The sequence below is a fragment of the Mastomys coucha genome, unplaced genomic scaffold (genome assembly GCF_008632895.1).
Source record: "Mastomys coucha isolate ucsf_1 unplaced genomic scaffold, UCSF_Mcou_1 pScaffold11, whole genome shotgun sequence".
NCBI lineage: Eukaryota > Metazoa > Chordata > Mammalia > Rodentia > Muridae > Mastomys > Mastomys coucha.
In genome coordinates, this window is record NW_022196893.1 from 6,614,330 (window position 1) to 6,635,641 (window position 21,312).

At 48.1% G+C, this 21,312-nt stretch overlaps 2 protein-coding genes and 1 long non-coding RNA gene across 4 annotated transcripts in view; 1 reads left to right on the forward strand and 2 right to left on the reverse strand.

The window, feature by feature from the left end:
- Positions 1-2,294: 2,294 nt before the first annotated feature.
- On the reverse strand, positions 2,295-13,516 carry LOC116074211. The gene is made up of 2 exons (XR_004112142.1): positions 13,432-13,516; positions 2,295-2,670 (listed from the first exon to the last, which is right to left on the reverse strand). It is a non-coding gene; the product is annotated as an uncharacterized LOC116074211 (long non-coding RNA).
- A 57-nt stretch (positions 13,517-13,573) lies between these two features.
- On the forward strand, positions 13,574-18,570 carry Gsdmd (gasdermin D). Of its 2 annotated transcripts, XM_031346425.1 has the most exons (11): positions 13,574-13,687; positions 14,562-14,785; positions 15,316-15,508; positions 16,035-16,203; positions 16,599-16,701; positions 16,932-16,982; positions 17,256-17,345; positions 17,461-17,633; positions 17,708-17,852; positions 17,952-18,025; positions 18,150-18,568. In XM_031346425.1, exons 2-11 carry the CDS (start codon positions 14,566-14,568, stop codon positions 18,399-18,401), a joined length of 1,470 nt encoding a protein of 489 aa, XP_031202285.1. In that variant the 5' UTR covers positions 13,574-13,687; positions 14,562-14,565; the 3' UTR covers positions 18,402-18,568. The 2 variants fall into 2 exon arrangements, with proteins under 2 accessions (XP_031202285.1, XP_031202291.1); XM_031346431.1 differs by lacking the exon at positions 13,574-13,687 and having other exon boundaries at positions 14,460-14,785; positions 18,150-18,570.
- A 1,670-nt stretch (positions 18,571-20,240) lies between these two features.
- Positions 20,241-21,312, reverse strand: part of Mroh6 (maestro heat like repeat family member 6) — a 20,375-nt gene continuing 19,303 nt past the window's right edge. Inside the window, exon 15 of the transcript XR_004112129.1 lies at positions 20,241-20,764. The gene's annotated coding sequence lies outside the window, so the exon portion shown is untranslated. The remainder of the gene's footprint in view (positions 20,765-21,312) is intronic.

Genomic DNA, 21,312 nt, shown 5'->3' on the forward strand with positions numbered 1-21,312 from the left:
ACTCCTTTGGTCCCAGCACTTGGGAGACAGAGGCAGGTGGGTCTCATGAGTTCCAGACTAGCCTGGTCTATAGAATGAGTTCCAGGACAACAGAGAAACCCTGTCTTTAAAATACAAACAAGTGTAAGACTGCAGGTAGAGGTCTGCATGCAAGACTAAAAAGGCTTGGCTTTCCAAATCAGGAATAAACGGAGGCTAGGAGTCTCAGCAGGAGGATGGCCCACAGAGAGGCTTCAGGAAGCAAGGTGAGAAGCCACGCTCATATGGGGCATCTCTAGGGAGAGGTTGAATCTGTCAGAGCCGTCTTTGCTCCCTGCTTCCTCCTTTACCCAGTCCTGTCTACATCCAGACTTCACCATCACACTCTCAGCTGAATTTTGGAATGTTTCTGGTTCTTTCCAGTCTTTTTCAGCCAGATGTACCCAGGGAGTAACTAAGGAAACAAGCCTATGAGAGACTTACATGCCAGGAGTGGTGACTGTGGGTTTGCCCTGCCCATTTCTCAGTACTTAACAAGACTTAGGCCTTGGCAAACTCAGAGAAGAAAGAGGAAATATCCCAAAATGTGTGAGATGGAATCTCCACTTGCAGTCTTTTTTCTTTCTTTTTTTTTTTTTAAGAATTGTTTTGATGTGTTTGTTTTGTCTGCATGTGTGTCTGCACCACATCTATGCACTGCCTAAGAATGCTGGAAGAGGGCATTGGATCACCTGGACCTCTCATTACAGATGCTTATGAGCTTGTGGATGCTAGGAATCAAACACAGGTCCTTTGCATGAGCAAGAAGTGCTCTTAAGCTCTGAGCTATCTCTTCAGACCTTGACCTGCAGACTTTTTTGTTGTTTTGCTTTGGTTTTTGGTTTTTGGTTTTCGAGACAGGGTTTCTCTGTGTAGCCCTGGCTGTCTTGGAACTCACTCTGTAGACCAGGCTGGCCTCAAACCTAGAAATCCACCTGCCTCTGCCTCCCAAGTGCTGGGATTAAAGGCATGTGCCACCACTGCCTGGCTGACTTTTTATCATTATTATTATTATTATTATTATTATTATTAAAAAGCACCTGTACATTGGCCTAGCCCAGTCTTACTTCCCATAAGTCTCCCACAACTGCCATTTTGTCAAGAAGTTAAAGTTGGCCTCCTGGAAGATAAACAGCACATACTCGGTTATGACTGTTTCTGTCCCTCCTCCAAATTCATATGCTGGAATCCTGGTCCTTTGTGATGCATTAAGAAGTATGGCCTTAGCCGGGTGGTGGTGGTGCACGCCTTTAATCCCAGCACTTGGGAGGCAGAGGCAGGTGGATTTCTGAGTTCGAAGCCAGCCTGGTCTACAGAGTGAGTTCCAGGACAGCCAGGGCTACATGAAGAAACCCTGTCTCGAAAAATAAAATAAAATAAAACAAAACAAAACAAAGAAGTAGGACCTTTGGTAGATAAAGAGGTCATCAGGGTAAAATTCTGATGATAAGTGGTTATTAGAAGAGAAGAGGCCAGAGAGCTAGCTCACTCACCATCATGTGATGATACAGCAAGGAGACTGCCCTTTATAAACCACCAAGAGCCCAACTATGTCAGCACCTGTGGTGGCTAATCTTAGTTGACAACTTGACAACATCTAGAATCAGCTAAAACACAAGCATCTGGGTACTGCTGTTGGGGCTGATGATCAATCTGATTTGAGCAGATAGAGTCACCCTAAGCTTAGGTGGCACCTCTGCTGACAGCCAGATAAAAGAAGTGAAAGCCAGAGACTGGCTTTTGCCTCCTTTCTCTCACTCTCCCTGGCCAGTTCATCCATCCTGTTGCTGCAGCATCTTTCTCTGATATTAGAACTAATTTCTTTGGGCCTCCCAAGTAGATATGACAAGACTAACAGCTCTCCAGGCATCCTCCACGTCCTGTTCCACGGATGCAGCATCTGTTCTTGGACTATGGGCTGTGAGAAACACTTAAGTCTAAGTCCCTAGAGCAGTCTTAGCTGGCTGGCCAGTTCACTAGCATTGACAGACAACCATCTGATTGTCCTCTGAGGGCAGGACTTGAACAATGCCTCAGGAAACCAATGAAGCCATCTATCTCTACTGTGCCCTGCCCAAACTACCAACTCCAAAGTTTAAATTATTTTTAATTTATTAATTTTTGAAATGTAGGAGAGCTCTGTCTACATATACACCTACATGCTAGAAGATCCCTTTATAGATAGTTGTGAGCCACTATGCAGTTGCTGGGAATTAAACTCAGAATCTCTAGAAGAGCAGCCAGCGTTCTTAACCACTGAGCCATCTTACCAGCCCTTGTTTTCTGTTTTCTGATTTTATTTTATTTTTGTTAAACAACTAAGTTTAGTTTTGATTTATTTGCAGCAAAAACTGGTGTGCTCACAAGGTCCAGCGCTGAGGTGTGTTCTCCTCTGTTCTGGCTGAATTCTCAACTCCTAGGATCCAGTACTGAGATCACAAGAGAGCTCTGGGCACTCTTAAGAGGACAGAGCTTGTGGATTTATGCAAGGATGAACAACTGTCAGTGAGGTGGGCACTGTCAGAATTATTTTACAGACACTGATCTTGCCGGTGATACTTGTCATATTGAAGAGAAAAGCAATCCACTTCTGGGGCCAGTGAGTAAAGGCACTTGCCACCAAGCCTAACAACCCAGTTCAATGTCTGGATCCTGTGTGGAGGAAGAGAGAACCAACTCCTGAAAAATTGACCTTCATAGGCACTCTGTGACATACACACTTGCATGCTTGCACACACACACACACACACAAGCGCATTAAATTGTTTTTTTTTAAATCCACATCTAGTGTTGACAGCAGGAGTAGAAGTGTGTGGTCCAGTCGCCTTGAGAGCCATGTCACTTTTCTGAAGGGTAGTTTGCCATGTGAGTCAAGACCATAGCTACCTTTAAAAGAACAATATATATGTGTGTGTGTGTATATATATATATATATATATATATATATATATATATTGAATACTTGAATGTATGTATGTGAGTTGGAGTGCATGCACATAAGCAAAGATGCTTATGGAGGGCAGAGGCATGGGATATCCCTAGAGATGGAGTTATAACTGGTGTCTAGTCACACTGTGGATGCTAGGAATCAAACTGGGGTCTTCTTCAAGAACAGCTGTTGAGCCATGTCTCTAACCCAATGATACTTTTGGAATATTTTATTCTTAGGAAACAATGAAGCATATTCAGGGATTAACATAAAAAATATCAAGTGCCACATTGTTTATGAATTCCAATACTATGTAATACATTTATAACACTAAAATTAACCTGATGTGTACATGTGTATGTGTGAGGGGAAGTAGGTATGACTTCAGGGAAACTCAGAACAGGAAGTGAAGGTATCCGAGAATGATTGCGTTGGAATCTTCCATCACAAAGCTTTAAAAGCACTTATATGAGGGCTGGAAAGATAGTTCAGTGGCTGAGAGGACTGGCTGCCCTTTCAGAGAACCCAGGTTCCATTCCCAGAACCCACATGACCACTCATAATCCTCTGTAATTCCAGTCCCAAGTGACCTGAGGCCTTCTTCTAACCTCCACAGGCACTGCATGGCAAAACATGCAGGCAAAACACCCATACACATAAAATAAAAGCCAAAGAATTAATGTATTAGTTAATTTAAAAACACAAATTGGCCACCCCTTGTGCTCCAAAGGCTCACAGCCACATCCCCCTGGGTGTGACAGGGATGGGTCTTCACAACAATCCTATTGCATACAGAGCTGGAGTCAACACCTAAAACCAAGACTTCAGTTAGAATGTAGGCCCAGTTCAGCACCCATCCACCAAACGTGATGCTGGCTCAGCTTCTTGTCCCCCAGCTCCAAGGATAGCTCTGCCATCTCCTGTCTTGCCTACCCTGAGTCAGTACTTTGTGGCCATTTACCCATGGCCTGCTCTCCTTCTGGGTTTTCTGCCTCCCAACCCATTTTGTTTTTCTAGACAGGATTTCTTTGTGTAGCCCTGGCTATTCTGAAACTAACAGTAAACCAGTCTGGACATAAACTCAGAAATCCATTTTCCTCTGCCTCCCAAGTGCTGGGATTTTTCTTTCTTTTTTTTTTTCTTTTCTTTTTTTTTTTTTTAAGATTTATTTATCTATTTTATGTATATGAGCATACTGTATCTGAGCAGATAGTTGTGAACCTTCATCTAGTTGTTGGGAATTGACTTTTTTTAGGACCTCTGCTTGCTCTGGTCAGCCCTGCTCGCTCCCGGTAAACCCTGCTCCCTCAGTCCCTGCTTGTTCCGGCCCAAAGGTTTATTTATTATTACATATAAGTAAGTACACTATAGCTGTCTTCAGACACCAGAAGAGGGCATCAGATCTCATTGTGGGTGGCTGTGAGGCACCATTGCTGGGATTTGAACTCAGGACCTGAAGAGCAGTCGGTACTCTTACCCGCTGAGCCATCTTACCAGCCCCCAAGTGCTGGAATTAAAGGCACATACCTCCATCGCCCAGCTCTAGCTCTGCCTGTGTTTTTTCTCCGTGAAGCATGCCTGCTTGCAGAGAAGCCCAAATGCAAGTCACAGTGAAGAACAGATAGATAGCAGTGAAGACTAGATAGGTAGAAGTGGAGGGAGAGCCGGAGTCACACATCCATGCTGCCCATGCTGTACTAGGTGCCTTCTTTTCCTTCCCCAAGGTTCATTTGTCTCTGGTCCCTCTCCATCCCCTTTGCTTTTAGGCACCACCTCCTACACTCTCTTCCAGCTCTTACAATGCAAGGGCTTCCTCTGATCTTCCCATCTTCATACTGATCTGGTCCCAAGTCACCTTGAGTGTGCCCTAGGCCTGGCCATATGTACCTTCCCAGACCTTAACTCCCAAGACCTCCCAGATACTGCCTCAATAAAGTATGTCCTGGCACTAGTCTAAGGGGAAAGTGTCACCACTGGACTTCCTGGTTGGACCTCAGTGGGAGAGGATGTGCCTAGTGCTGCTGGGACTAGATGTCTTAGGGTGGGGCTGTACCCAAGGAGGGTTCCTCCTTCTCTGAGTAGAGGGGGGTGGGGGGGATGATGGGTTTGTAAGGGTGGGACTGGGGAGAAAGGAGGGAGGAGCTGGGATGTAAAGTGAATTTTTAATTATTAAAAATTAAATTAAAGTGAATCAATTATTTTTTTTAATTAAAGTATTTTTCTCTGGAGAGCATGGACTTCCGGAATGTCAGATCCACCGTGTACATGTCATCTGCAGCGGCCTTCAAAAGCATGTTCTCCCCCTCCACTGACTCAGCCTGCACTCAGTTTGGGAATTTTTTCCATTCCCACTTTCAGGGTGTGGCCCTTCAGTCTCCTTCCTGGCCAACACAACCATCATCAGCAAGCAGGGGCCATCAGATGAGCGTGAATGGAAAGGCCCTTGGCAGGCTGTCCCATGCCTCCTGAAGAGACTAGAGCAGGAAGTGACTGAAAGAGAAGTGGGCAGAGAGAGCTGGGCGGGGCTCAGACCCACAGAGCTACCCCTGGCTTATTTTGTTAGTGTGAAGGTGGATAATCTCCGGATGGATGAGCTCCCTCTTCTTAGGTTCATTAAAACTAGACACAGTAAGGCTTCAGCCCCATGTGTCTGAGACAATAGTTTTCTCAGGAACCCTCCCAGAGATTCTTTTTGTTTGTTTGTTTGTTTGTTAAGATTTATTTATTTTACTCATATGAGTACACTTTCGCTGTCTTCAGACACACCAGAAGAGGGCATCAGATCCCATTACAGATGGTTGTGAGCCGCCATGTGGTTGCTGGGATTTGAACTCAGGACCTTTGGAAGAGCAGTCGGTGCTCCTACCCACTGAGCCATCTCACCAGCTCATTATTTTTCTTCTTTAAAGAATTATTTGTTTGTTTTATGTATGTGAGTACACTGTTGCTGTCTTCAGAAATACCAGAAAAGAGCATCAGATCCCAATACAGGTGGTTGTGAACCACCATAGGAATTGAACTCAGGACCTCTGGAAAAACAGTCAGTGCTTTTAACTGCTGAGCCATCTCTCTGGACCCTGTTTGTTTGTTTCCCTGTGTAGAGCCCTGCTGTCCTGGAACTTACTTTGTAGACTGCATAGATTTTCGTAATTGAAACAACTCAGATAAGATGGTTTAAACAGTACAACAGAGCCATCTCCACCACTTGCTGTTGTCAAGCCGTACCCTGGGTTTCCAAAAACAGTCATTGGGTCTAAGCAGCCTATCCACACTTCTCCTTCCGCCTTTTTCAAAAACCGTCTTGCCAAGTCAGCAGTGGTGGCACACACCTTTATTCCAGCACTCAGGAGGCAGAGGCAAGCAGATCTGAGTTAGAAGCCAGCCTGGTCTTCTCTACAGATGAGCTACACGGAGAAACCCTTTCTGGAAAAAAACAAAACACAAACAACAACAACAAAAACTTCTTGCCAACTAACACCTTTCCTCTTTGGAGAATTTGTGTAGAATTTGGTTGAATTTGGCATCCCTGACCCTAGAACAGTGCATTCCACCAGGCCCTTGGGAATATGTGGACAGTATGAACTTGTCAGAGACAGGAGGTATAGCTCCCCAGTGTCACCCTCAGCTGCCTAAAGAGTTCCCTTAGACTTTTAGGGACCTCAACTCAGACCAAAGTTGAATCAGAGTTGAGGTGTAATAAACATTTTAATATAGGCTTAGGCACCAGAATTAAGAGAATGAGAGGTGCTCAGATGGAACGCATGGGCCTGAGGTTCTCAAAGAAAAATCACTCAAAGCAAAACATGGGCACAGGTTCCTCGAGGGATAGCCATAGCTGGCTGTTTTTACAATAATCATATATTGCGTTTTGGTGGGATTTGAAATTTTCTTCAAAAAGCTGCCAAAAAAAAATGAAACCATCTGTAATGGGATCTGATGCCCTCTTCTGTCTGAAGACAGCAACAGTGTACTCACATAAAATAAATAAATCTTTAAAAAAGAAAAGGAAAGAAACCTAAATGAGGCCACCAGATGGTTCCTGAGGGACAATTTGTTCGGGGCACAAAAATCTGTGTGCCCACAGACCACTGGGGACACCAGGAATATTAAACACACAGAGGCCTCTTCTCAATGGAGGATGCAAAATACCTGTTTTCCCATCCTGAAGGCTGGGAATAGATTTTGTTAATAACCTGATGACATACTGTGGAGGCCGACCTCACCCAAATTTCCCAGAATGATTATCCCAGACTCCTTCCTCCCTGGACCATTCCTTATCACATGTACTCTGTGAACTTCCTTACCTTCAAGGTCACATGGTCACGTGGACTTTGTAAAGGAATTTATATGTAGCCACACACACCTTAAGCTTTATTGTGTGTCTGGAATTGGACCAGTTGTTACCTGAAAACCTTCCTCTCAATTGTACTGTGTTTTAAATCTGTTGACAATGAACCACCTGGCATTAGACTCCCTGGAAGTCTGATCCAGGTTGACAAGTCAGCCTGCACTGGGTTCTCATCCTCATCTCTCCAAACTTCTTTCCTTTCTCGTCTGTCACCTGCAAGGACCCCTGGACAACTAACAGTAAAGAGTGAGGACCGGGCTGGGAGGTAGAGACAGGCGAATTTCTGAGTTCGAGGCCAACCTGGTCTACAGAGTGAGTTCCAGGACAGCCAAGGCTACACAGAGAAACCCTGCCTCGAAAAACCAAAAAAAAAAAAAAAGAGTGAGGACCTAGCCAAAGTGATACACACTCAGGCCTAAGACCTGGCAATGCTACTTTCAACATAAAATACCTACATTTGAGAATGTTATCTCTATGTCAGCAGCCTTTACTGCAAATGTTAATCTTGCTTTTCTGCTGCTGAGTGAGTTTCAATCTGACTCCAAGGTGAGTCAGGGGGTTCTTTCCCTTCCTGTGCTCTCATAAAGTTCTGTTTTGCTATCTAGACTCAGCCTCACAGTCCAGTCTTCCATGTGCTAAGTCCTGAGCCTTCAGGGATCACTAACAGACGGAAAAACAAGCCCTACTCCCAAAGCGGTGTCAGGCAGAAAGACCTGGGAGAGATGCTGTGGGTCGGTGGGGGTGGGAGACACAGGCCACTATGTCCCTTCATCCCATCCAGCTGGTTCTGGGATCTGACTCCCTCGAGAAGAAATAGAAAGAGAAGGACGTGCCAGGAACGGGCCTGGGCTACATGAGGTAACGTGGCCCCCTTTAACTTCCACTGCCTGTCTCCAGGGGACAGCTGCTGGGCCACTTTCCCTCAGTACTCTGGGTTTTTCTGTCGCCCCTCCTGACCCCTCCCATCCCATCTGGACCCAAAAGGCCTATCCCGTTGCTCCCATGGCCGCTGTCTGCACAGCTTCCGCTTCAGCCACCCAGTGCTGCGTGTAAGATGGGCTAAAAGCTGAAGGGCTGGGGGAGGAGCCAAGCTAATGCCTCCCTCCCTCCAGGGGCCCACCAGGCAGCCTAGCCAAGCGTTTATGAACTAGATAGACGCTCCTCCCTACCTCCTCCCTCACATTCCTAGGTCCTCCTGTTACAGAGTCCTGACTATGCTCCCCACCCCCACCCCCACCCCCACCCCAAGGCTGGCCGCTGGACTAGTCCTGAGTCCCTTTTGTCATTGGCCTTCTTGTGTTCCACAACTTGTCCGTTCTGTGGCCAGGGTCTTTAGTCCCTGAGGTTCATTGCTGTTATTGGCCCCGTGCCACCGTTCTTGACCCAATGCCAAATCTGGCAGGCGGCGACTGCACAGTATGCTTCCTCTTTAGCAGGACCATGCATGTAAAGGCACACCTCGCCTAAATGACCCTTCTCCCACTCGTTCCAGAATTCTGCTCCAAGGGTCCCAGGCTCTGGTCACAGTTCAGCCACAAAAGCCTTTCCAGATTTTGCCCAGAGTGGCCTTGGTCACCCTCATAGATTCCCAAAGCCCATAACCTAATCAGAAGGAGGAAGCCCATCACACAGGGTGTCTGGGAGTTGCAGCAATGTGCCCTAGACTCCTTGACCCTCAAGAGGAACTAGGGGCCCTCAGCCTGTGAATGGGGCCAGAGGGGGAATGAGGACTGGCCCTGCTGTGCGCCTCCGTACTCTCTGATCGGCTGTCTGGAGCCAACAAGCCTGGCGATGTTGGTTTGGGATTATTATTAAAGAACTGAAGATGTGAATAAGGGATGCAGGACAGGAGCACATGCACCCAGGCCATTGGCTACCTCAGACCACTGTCTGCAGAGGACAGGCACAATGTGCCACAGCCTGTTTTGCCCTCCCTGTGGATGGCAGGCACCTACCTAGCCTCCATGCCTCAGAAAGTCCTGACTCCCCATGCACACTGGTCTTCTAAAAAAAGTAGACCAGAGACCAGCAAGGGGATTCAGTAAACAAAAGCAGCCATTCCCAAGCCTGAGGACCTGGGCTCCCCATAGCCAACTCTAGAAGGTCACCCTCTAACCTTAACAAATCAGCTCTAGCTCATGTGTACATACCCGCACGCATATACACACAAATACATCAAATGTAATACAAAGTCTTAAAAACCGAAAAACAAGAACAGAAGAAAAGCAGAGCTTATGAGTTCCTGCTGAAAACCCACAAGACGAAACCACTCTATACTCCAAAGGCCACTTCCAGCAGGGCACTGTGGCTCATGGACCAATCTCAGCACTCGTGGGAAACAGCAGCATCAGGATCTCCATGAGTTTGAGGCCAACCTGGTCTACCTAGTGAGCTCCAGGACAGCCAGGGATACATAAAAAGACCCTGTCTCAAAACAAAGACCATTTGCTACTGTTCCTAGACTAGACTACAGGAGAGGGAGAAAGAAACAACAAGGCTGGTGAGGGCTCATGAGGGTCAGTACTACTTAGAGAGGGACCAGGGGAAGATTGAAGACTTGGTATGTCAGATGGAGTCACTTCCTGCAGTGGACAGCCCTGGCCTGGCACAAGACCCACTGATACACTCAAACACACACATTGTGCAAATTCGCACACATAAACTCAAATGCATCTATACTTCCAGATACACACGCTTGCACATGCTCATATATAGAAAAAAGAACACATACAGGTTTTTTTTACAGGTACAAACACATGAACAAGTAAATATACACATGTCTACCTAATACATACAGATATAAAGACATGCATACAATGTACACGTACTGTTTGGGTTTGCTTCTTGTTGCTGTGGTAAGACCCTCTGGGAAGAAAAGGTTTATTTGGCTTATACGTCACAGTTCATCTTTGAAGGAGGTCAGCACAGGAACCCAAGCTGTAGCAGATACCATGGAGGAAAGCTGCTTTCTGGCTTGTCTCCTGGCTCACTCCCAGGCCTAGACTCCCATAGTTTTCTTATAAAGCCCCAGCACATTTAAGGATGTCTAGGGATGATAGCACCCACACAGGGCTGGCCCTTCCCACATGAATCACCATTGAAGATGCTAGCCTCTCATACCTACCCACAGGCCAATCCATTCTAGGCATTTCTTGAGGTTCTCCATCCCAAGTGATTCTAGGTTGAATCAAGTTGACAGATGGAGTAAACTAGGACACATACATCTATACTCAGCCTTACACTCCTTGGAGCATCCTACTGAAACCAACAAGAAAATGGACTCATGACTATCAAATGAGCTCATTCCTAGCTCAAGGTGCACCCAAAGCTCCACAGACCCTCTACCTGATGGGCTGGCTCTGGGGTTTTGTCAACACAAGATAATGTTTCCCTTTTGTCTGGATCTAACTTTCTAGTTTTGTGCAATGACAACATTCCAGGGACACCAGAAATCACCTGCAGGTTAGGGCAGGGATCTCTTCAGCACTAGAACCTGCTACAAGAAAACCCATAGTCATAGCTTAGCATAGCTTGTGTCTTTAGCATAGTAAGTACACTAATTAATACTTACTGCAGAGCCTTCAGGACAAGTCCCAGGCCAGGCACAGGGATGCATGCATAGGTGTGCGTGCATATGTGCATACACACACACACACACACACACACACACACACACACACACAGAGAGAGAGAGAGAGAGAGAGAGAGAGGGAGAGAGAGAGAGAGAGAGAGAATGAGTCTTTAAGGTAAAAGCCTAGAAGCAGCAGAATTGAGTAGCTCAGGAAGGGATAAAGGGCTCTTTTGCTGTGGCATCTCTGCCCTGGGTGTCTCTAGCCAGATCCAAGGTCAGGCTGCAAGGTCTGCATTAGCAGGTGAGCAGAGCTTGGTCTACATCCCCCTTGCCCAAGGCAGGAAGGATGCTGACCCCTCAGGAAGGGAGAAGGCAAAGAAGATAAGCCCCTAGTCAGGAGCCAACCAACCCACCCAGTACTTTGCACTTCAGATTACTTTTAAAAGTACCAAAAATGTAAACAAGGAATTGCACCAGGCAAGCTGCATCTGAACCAGTGCCCAGTCTTCATCAAGAAGAGACCACACCCATACCGGGTTAGCCTCACGTGTGTGGGCCCCTCCGATAGAGAGGGCCTACAAATCCCTAGAGTCAGCATATGAACGAGCTTCTTGAGTTCTGAGGTCCTGGTAGGGAACAGCTCTGACTAGCAATACGTTGAAATGAAATGTTGGACGGGCTGCAAACATCTCTGAAGAGCTGGGAGATGTCAATGGAGGGGCCGGGCAGCAGCCTGTTCCTACCATGTCCAAGCCTGGGAGAGGAGACACTCTCAAGAGCCCTACATTAAACCTGGGGCTCTAGCCACATTGTTCCAATCCACAGCCAAAGAGAGGCCTGGGAGGGCTGGTTATAAGCAACTGTGTGCAGGGGATAGGTCCACAGCACCTGATACCAGAACACTATGGCCCTGAGGAGCCTGTAGCTAGATTGAGTGCTTCTACTAAACTCAAGATTTATTTAAAACATTTTTCTTTATTATTTTATGCTTTGTCTTCTTGTGTGTCTTGTGTCTGTCTGTTTGTGTGTGTGTGTGTGTGTGTGTGTGTGTGTGTGTGTGTGTGTACTACCATGTGTGGTGTAGTGCCCTTGAAAGCCAGAAGAACTCACTAGATCCTCTGGAACTTGATTACTAGCTACCGTGTGAGTGCTAGGAACTGAACTTGAATCCTCTATAAGACTACACATGCTCCTAACTGCTGAGCCATCTCTACAGGCCCCCCTCCCTGAGTCCAGAACTTTTAAAAATAAATGCCGTTATTGAGAAGCAATTCATATACCATATACTCCAGCCATTTAAAAGTGCATAATCCTGTGAGTTTAGTATATTCAAACATGTATAGGCAGAGTGTTGCATGCCTTTAATCCCAGCGTTCAGGCAGGTGAATCTCTGTGAGTGCCAAGATAGTCTTGTTTATTTAGTGAGCTTCAGGCCAGCAGGGGATACATAAAGAGACCCTGTCTCAAAGTTAAATTAAATAAACAAATGCATACATAAATAAAAGTGTGTGTGGCTATTGCCCATACCCCCCCCCAAAAAACAAAAACAAACAAACAAACAAAAAATCTCTAAAACCATTAGGAGTTTTTCCTTGGTTCTTCGTCCCTTAGACACTGGCACCCACTAACAGATTGGTTTATTTTAAGGATTTCATACAGTAATGTGTCAGTGTTTTTGTTTGTTTGTTTGGTTGGTTGGTTGGTTGCCTTGGTTTAGTTTTGGTCTGGCTTCTTCTGCTTGTGGCCATGTTTTCAGGTTTCATCCACATTCTACAGTGTATCTTAGAAGTGCATTCATGCCTCCTAATAGCCACGCAACCATCCTATTGTGGATTGGTGACAGAGCTTAATCATAGGGTGCTTTTTAGCCTAGTGTGTACAGGGCCCAGAGCTGGACAAAATACTGTATAGACTTACTATTATTTGAATCTATGTATGAATTGATGGACATTCAGGTCACTTAAGATTATCTGTTTGACTCTTTAAAATGTTACCATGGAGACTGGAGAGATGGTTCAGAGGTTGAGAACATGTACAGAGGACCAGGACTCAATTCCTGGCACCCACATAGGGTGCACATGCATACATGCAGACAAAACACTCCCACACATAAGATAAACGTTTTTAAAATCTCAAGAGGAAAATTTAAACACTACCACAAACATTGGTGTACGCATATCTGTTTGACCTCCTGTTTGCTCTTTAAGCAACACTTCACCATTGATAGCCACAACCCCAAAATGACCTCTTGCTTTGGATATGCACCTAAAAGTCCAATTGCTACATTCACTTGCCTCTGTATTCTAGAGCAGCTCCTCTTATTTCCAGTTTCCTGTCTGGACCTTCGGGTTCGTTTTTTCTAGTCTTACTACTATTTACTTAGGATGACAGCCAGCCGATGTTTTGATGCTATCTAGTTTTGATTTGCATTTTCCTGATAACTAATGATGTGCTTGCTGGCAACTGGTAGAGTTGTGTCTCTCTAGAGAAGTCCATTCAGATCTTTTACTATGGCCCAGGTGTTTAAGAAAGAATAAGCGCTGCGGAGTTGTAGGAACCCGTTACCTGGGCTTCCCGAAGCCCAGGCGGGCTCCGGGGAGGAGGAGGCTGGGGCAGGCTGCGCCGCTGTTCCGGGAGGGAGGGCTCCTTGAACGCGCCGCGTTCGCGGTTTCACTTTTGTGTCCTGCTGCCTCCAGAACCGCTCTTGTTCCTGGCTCCCGTTGCTCCCGGGGTGAGCAGACAAGAGACCCCTCCCCGGTACCCCAGCACGTTCTTGCTTCGATTGGTGGACCCAGATACCTCGGCAGGAGTGAAAATCGAGGTGAGACACCTGCTTGCCACTCAGCCCTCCCCGAGCCCAACCGCCCCTCCTCTGGTGTGGTCTACTTTGTGGCCTGGATGCCTGTTTCTTGAGTTGGGGATTCAGCCCTTCCCAGAAGCCCCACTATACCTTGAAAACAGCTTGAAAGAGACCCTAGCAGCTAGGGCCTAGTCTCTATAGAGGCCACCCACTAGCGGACACAGTGGGACCAGCCAGCCTGGTTTGGGCTTGACATTGGGGAGGGGGGAGTATGTGGGGGGAGGACTGGGGACTCTCTAGGCTTTTGGGCTGAATGCTGATTTCCTGGCCCACAAGTCCCTCCCTGATCCCCAAGGGCCTTCCTGCCTCACTCTCTACCGTTAACCCAGAGAACCAGTTTCCTAGGGGTAGAACTGTTCCTCCACGCTGCCACGGTTTTCTGTCCCAGGCCTGTTTTGGCCTCTGACCCGAGAAAGTTCACTCAGGTCAGGTAGCTCACAGAGTTGTACATGACAGCCCTGGAACCCTGGAACACTGGCTTTGCTGTGGGCTCCTGTACCAAAGTCCGCTAGAAGTGGGGGCTAGTGTTCCTTCCCCAGCCTTGGCCCTCAGCCAGCGAGGGCAACAAGGTATCTTAGACTTTAGCAGATGGCCAAGGGCTATACAGAGTAATTAATGGTGTGGATTGTGCAGGGCCTGCTGTAGGCTACTTTGTCCTCAATCAAGTGCCGGTGGCCCCAGAGAGAAACAGGTAAGTGAGCCACAGAGTGAACAGTGTCTGTGTTGTGTTGGTCGTGCAGAATGTGCCAGGACTAACAAGGCAAGGCTACTTGGAAGGGAAGGGGTTCCTGAGTGCTGGAGGCAACTAAGTGTGGACCTCCACCGTCTCCCGCAGGATCATGCCATCGGCCTTCGAGACAGTGGTCAAGAGTGTGATCAAGGAGGTAAGCGGCAGCAAAGGAGATCTCATTCCGGTAGACTGTCTTCGGAATTCGACCAGCTTCAGGCCTTACTGCCTCCTAAGCAGGAAACTCCCAAGCTCCTGGTTCTGGAAACCCCGTTATACATGTGTCAACCTGTCAATAAAGGATATCCTGGAACCCAATGCTCCAGAACCAGGTATCTCCTTTCCCACTCCCTCTTCCCCATCCTGAGCCCCCAGATTGGACAGAAGGGAGTGGGTGAAACCCAGTCTGCCATCTTACTGGGCATGCTCAGCTCTACTCCTCTGGTCGAGTAGGGAGTTATTTTTTTTTATGTATATGTATATTTTTATTTTATGTATATGAGTGTGCTGTAGCTGTACAGATGGTTGTGAGCCATCCTGTGGTTGATGGGAATTGAACTCAGGACCTCTGCTCACTCCGGCCCCACTTGCTCCAGCCCAAAGATTTATTTATTGCTCTATGTAAGTACATTGTAGCTGTCTTTAGACACACCAGAAGAGGGTGTCAGATCTCATTACAGGTGGTTGTGAGCCACCATGTGGTTGCTGGGATTTGAACTCAGGACCTTCAGAAGAGCAATGTTCTTAACTGCTGAGCCATCTCTCTAGCAGGAGTAGGGAGTTCTTTAAAGGCCCCCTTGCTACAGAGGAAAGGCAAGGCAGTGGCTACTGGAATAGGACCTTAGAGCTGGTCTTGTTTTAGAACCGGAGTGTTTTGGCTCCTTCCAAGTCTCTGATGTCGTCGATGGGAACATTCAGGGCAGCGTGAAGTTGTCAGGCACGGGAGAAGGGACAATTTCTGGTGGGGCTGCAGTGTCTGACAGTTCCAGCGCCTCCATGAATGTGTGCATACTGCGTGTGACTCAGAAGACCTGGGAGATCATGCAGCGTGAGAGGTGAGCCCCCGAAGGCTAATGCCCACTCTCTTACCATGAGCAGCCGTGCTTCTTGGGAAGGTTGCTGGGTTGTAGGCATCAGAAGGGTTCTGAGGCAGTGTCTCTCAGCACTGAACAAGAGAAGCCCCAGAGGAACGGAGCAGTACAAACGGCAGGTTGGGGAGGATGTTAAGCTTCAGTTGCCAGGACTGTGTCCTGAAGATCAGGATATGGAGGCAGGGCCCAAGAGCCTTGAAATCAGGCTGAGCTCCTGGTTGCAATGGAGAGGGAGTGACCTGAGCTTGGAGCATTTATGGATTGTACATAACAGAGTCCTTCCATAGGCACCCGTGTCCACTTTTCCGTGTTTGAACTCGTCACACCCCTACAACCACCTAGGTAGACGCTATTGGGAGTGCCCTGGTGGGTTCCCAAGCCTGGTATCCACAGACTCCTGGATTCCCTAGCCTTTCCATCTCACCTGTCCGCAGGATGGCAGGGAGGGAAGCTAGTCCACGGTGGGCAAGCCCCGGCGATCTCTCTGTAGGCACCTGCAGCAGCCTGAGAACAAAATCCTGCAACAGCTTCGGAGTCGTGGGGATGACCTGTTTGTGGTGACGGAGGTGCTGCAGACGAAAGAGGAGGTGCAGATTACCCAGATCCACAGCCAGGAAGGCTCAGGCCAGTTTACACTGCCTGGAGCCTCATGCTTGCAGGTGTGTGGTTAGCCCTAAAACCTACCTAGCCCTACTTGGGCACATAGCAATGACAGGAATCTTAGAAGCCAGGAGCAACATCCCGGGCAGTGGTAGAAGATTTTTGTTTGTTTGTTTGTTTGTTTGTTTTGTTTTGTTTTTCGAGGCTGGGTTTCTCTGTGTAGCCCTGGCTGTGGCTATCCTGGAACTCACTCTGTAGACCAGGCTAGCCTCAAACTCAGAAATCTGCCTGCCTCTGCCTCCAAGGCCCCTCCAGAAGCAATCCATAGCCCCACTTGCCCAGTTAGCTGGAACCGCTAAAGGCTAGATTGGCCATTCCCAATGGCGAGCCTGTCACCAACACCCCCATTCATAGCTGCTCACTCTACACCCCCGATCCCATATCCATCCTTCAGGGTGAAGGCAAAGGCCACCAGAGCCGGAAGAAGATGGTGACCATTCCTGCAGGCAGCATCCTTGCATTCCGAGTGGCCCAACTGCTCATTGGCTCTAAATGGGGTGAGTGGCAAGGGACTGTCTCTAGAGCCCAGACTATGTGGAAAGAAGCAGGAAACCTGGAAGGCTTCAGCTAGCCAGGGGATGCTGTGGGCACCTGCATGCATGATCTCTCAGACAGGATGGTCAAGTGTGCCAGGAACTGATATGTAGGTGATAGGGGTGGGATCTCATGAGGTCCCAGGAGCCCTGGGGATTAAGGGAGATGGTGACCTGCTTGTGTCTGCTGCTAGATATCCTTCTCGTCTCGGATGAGAAACAGAGAACTTTTGAGCCCTCCTCAGGTAAGGCTCCAGACCCCCTGGCCATACATACCCCCTTAGCTTTGAGGTATTCTGTGCTCACACCACACATACGTATACACAACGGGTGTGGCTCAGCTCAGTGATGTTGCTGGGCCTGCTTAACTTTCCATCTGCCCTGGGCTGCCATTAGTAGAAGGGATGGATCTGGGAGGGTTCAGGAAAAATCTCAGCCCTCTTTGATATGAGACAGTGGTCCCTGGGTCACTGCACAAAACAGCTCTTCCCCTTCCACCACCCTCGTGTGCTGCCTAGACCACAGAAGAGCAGTGGGCCAGAGGCGCCATAGCTTTAGTCTGCTTGCTGCACTACGTTCCATCGGTGAGCAGCTCAAACTCATGTCAGGTCAGTACCCCCTTGACCACCCTGGGACTCCACGGGTTCTGCGTCTGCTCCCTAGATCAACCCCCTCCTAACTCATATTCCCCAAGACCACATGGGCTTCTCTCTGTCCCTCCAGATGGAATCCACGAAAAGGAAGAAATCGAGGAGGACTTCCAAGGCCTGTATGCAGAGGTGAAGGCTGCCACCTCAGAGCTGAGGAGCTTAGAAATGGAGTTGAGACAACAGCTACTAATGGACATCGGGAGGATTTTGCAGGACCAGCCCAGCATGGAAGCCTTAGAAGCCTCAGTGAGTGAGAGTGTTGGAGGTGGACAGGGTCTGCCCAAGCCTGCCCAGCCTCACTTACCCCATCCCTACCTCAGCTAGAGCAGGGGCTGTGCAGTGGCGGGCAGGTGGAGCCTCTGGATGGCCCAGCAGGCTGCATCCTTGAGTATCTGGTACTCGAATCTGGAGAGCTGGTGCTGGAACTCGCGGCCCCTATCTTCTACCTGCTAGGAGCACTGACTGGTAAGCAGCCCACGGAAGGGTTATTAGGGGACAGGAAGGGAGGACTAGGTTCTATATTGGGCATTCTGGAACCCTCTCTCAGCCCAGATCTCTCCCCAGTGCTGAGTGAAACCCAGCAGCAGCTGCTGGCTAAGGCTCTGGAGACAACGGTGCTGTCAAAGCAGCTGGAGTTGGTGAGAGGACATGGCCTTGGGGAATGCCTTGGGGCCCTGGGTACATCGAGGTTGGCAGGTGCTGCATCCCTCAGGTTCCAACTACAGGCTGCATCTATAACCTCTTACCCTCCTCTATTGGTAGGTGAAGCACATCTTGGAACAGAGCACCCCGTGGAAGGAGCGGTGTTCTGTGTCCCTGACCTCCCTGATCCTTGGGGACTTCTGGGATGAGTGGGATGAAGAGGCTCCCACCTGGGTCTTACTAGAAGAATGTGGCCTAAGGCTGGAGGCAGAACCCCGCCAGGTGCACTGGGAACCAACATCTCAGGGCCCCACATGTGCGCTCTATGCTTCCCTGGCCCTACTGTCAAGTCTAGGCCAGAAACCTTGTTAGCCTGTGGCCTCCCTTCCCACAACATCTTCACATCCTACCCTCCAGCCAGGGCAGAATCTTGCCAAGCCCAGCCTCTAGGAAAGCCAAAGAACTCAACTCAGTCACAGGGTTAAAATGCAGTGTGACCCAGGAGTTGAGAAAACTCAATAAACGTACAAAGAAAAGAACAGTACTGCGTTTTTGAGGGTTACTGGATCATTGGTAGAATGGGGAAGGGTGGGGTCTGCCCATACAGAATCAAGATGGATAGGATGGCCTCACTCCTGTGAGCCCGGAGTGAGCCTGCCCTGTTGTGTGACAAACTTTTCCTGGGGAGACACGAACAAATGCCTTGTCTTAGTTTGGGTTTCTATTGTTATGAAGTGCCTCCATGAGCGAGGCAACTCTTATAAGGGAAACCTCTAGGGCTGGCTTACCACTTCAGAGGTTCAGTCCATCATCATCATGGTAGGGAACACAGCAGCCTGTAGGCAGACATGGTGCTGGAGCAGGAGTTTAGAGTTCTACATCTTGATCCTCAGGAAGCAGATGGAGACTGGGTGCTACACTGGGTATAGCTTGAGCGTAGGAGACCCCTAAAGTGATGTCATTTCTTGAACGGGGCCACTTCTATTCCAACAAGGCCACGCCTCCAGTAGTACCACTCCCTATGAGCCAAGAATGCAAACAAAGTCTGTGGAGGTTTTATCTGTTCACTACCACACCTCAGTTAGGGAACCAAGGACAGTCCAAAGCGTGAATATGACCAAAGTCCAACTTGGTGAGCTAAGTCATATTGGGACTAATCACAGGAATACAGGGGTAACCTACAGGAGCGAAAATGACTCAAAGACAGCTGCAACACCCAAGGGTCCTCCCAGCACAGGTGACAGCTCATGGAAACTGGAAAGCCAGAGCGCGCTGTACAGCCTGCTGGTAACTCAACAGTTCAGAGTGTGTCTTTACCAACTGACTGGTCTAAATGTCCTCCATGCGGCTCAGCTTGATGGGAAGTGACTGTTTGCGTCTTTATTATTCATATACTCTTTGGGGGGGGGCTAGTGAATATGGTTTACTTCCTATCTTTTTAAGACTTATTTTACGTATATGAGTACACTGTAGCTGTACAGATGGTTGTGAGCCTTCATGTGGTTGTTGGGAATTGAATTTAGAACCTCTGCTCACTCCAGCCCAAAGATTTATTTATCATTATACATGAGTACACTGTAGTTGTCTTCAGACGCACCAGAAGCGGGCATCAGATCTCATTATGGGTGGTTGTGAGCCACCATGTGGCTGCTGGGATTTGAACTCAGGACCTTGGGAAGAGCAGCCAGTGCTCTTACCTGCTGAGCCATCTCACCAGCCCCGCTTACATCCTGTCTTAAGAAGCTTTCTTGAAGGATGGAAACTGCTACACAACACTTGCCATACCCCAACATGCCCACACACACTTTCCCAGAAAAGATGCCCAGAACAGTTTAGAGGTAAGTCAGTACATGGGACAGGATGACCTACTTCAGGGGACATAAGGCACACAGCTAAAGTAGCAGACTCTTTCCCTGTGACAGTGCTATACTGCAGGCATACAAGGTGTGACTACAGGCATACAAGTGTGAATCAAGAGGTCTCGTGGCACAGCGGGGAGTTCATGGGCTCTGTGTTCCTAACTGACATGACCAAGATGCTATGATCACCCCTGGGAGCATGTGCCACTAGGAGAAGTGTTCGGTACTTGGTGGGGACCACACCACTTCCAGAGTGCTGCTCGGCCTCGGCTCCCTGAGTGGTGGAAGAAGCAACAGCTTCTTCCTGATGGTTTTTTTTTTTTCCTCTTTTTGAGTGATGCAAACATAGGCCAGATTAGACAAATTCAAAGTAGAGAAAGGGAGGTTTATAAGGAGGCAGCTCTCAGGTGGGTTCGCCGATGTCACATGTGGAGGTCAGTGAAGTTACACATCCAGGTTAAAGCAAGGGGGTTTTAATGGTTCTAGGATATGGGGTGATGACGTGTGATCTAGGAGCTGGGATTGTGTCCTTAGTCGAAAACAGAGCCCCTGGCAGGAAACTCGAAGATGAGAAGTGATGACAAGTTAGCCCAGAGTTTTCTCCAAGCAGGCAGGGAAGGAGAAGTAGATGGGGTTTCCTGGCTTGTTCCAGAGATGAACAGGGGTTCCAGTTCAGCATCCTGACTGGTCTCTTTAGGCCTAGGGGCTCCTGTTCAGATCTGGCTACTTCCTGCTGGAGAGGGATGGTATGTGGTGGGAGGGTGAGGGGTTGGTGGGTTCGTACTCAGGGGAAGGAATGGGTGCAGAAGCAGCTGGTTCACTGTCATCCTGGAGATATGTAATTCCATGTGTGGAAGAAGTGGAGAAGGTGTGGGGCTAGAAGAAAAAAAAAATAGATTAGTATTGTCAGCCCTGTGAACGGGCTAGCCTTTCGTAAAGATCAAAGGCTGCCAGAAAGAGTGGAATGCAGATGAGTCCTGGTTGTATGAGTGGAGTTCTTTAAACAATTTGTGGAGTGACTCAATCTGGGTCTCCATTGGACTCATCATTTTCCCCAGAAACGTGCAGGTCTCACCCTTATCCGTCACCAGGAGGTTAAGATCCTCTGGTTTTGTAGGGCCACTGAAGCTTATAAGAATCTTATTAAGTTTACAAAAAGAGGTATGTTTTAGACATGTTAGCATTATAATTTATAGTGACTGGTTTTGTGTATCAACTTGACACAAGCTGGAGTTAGCACAGAGGTCCTAAATTCAATTCCCAACAACCACATGAAGGCTCACAACCATCTGTACAGCTACAGTGTATTCATATACATAAAATAAATAAGTCTTAAAAAGACAAAGTAGCCGGGCGGTGGTGGCGCACGCCTTTAATCCCAGCACTTGGGTGGCAGAGGCAGGCAGATTTCTGAGTTCGAGGCC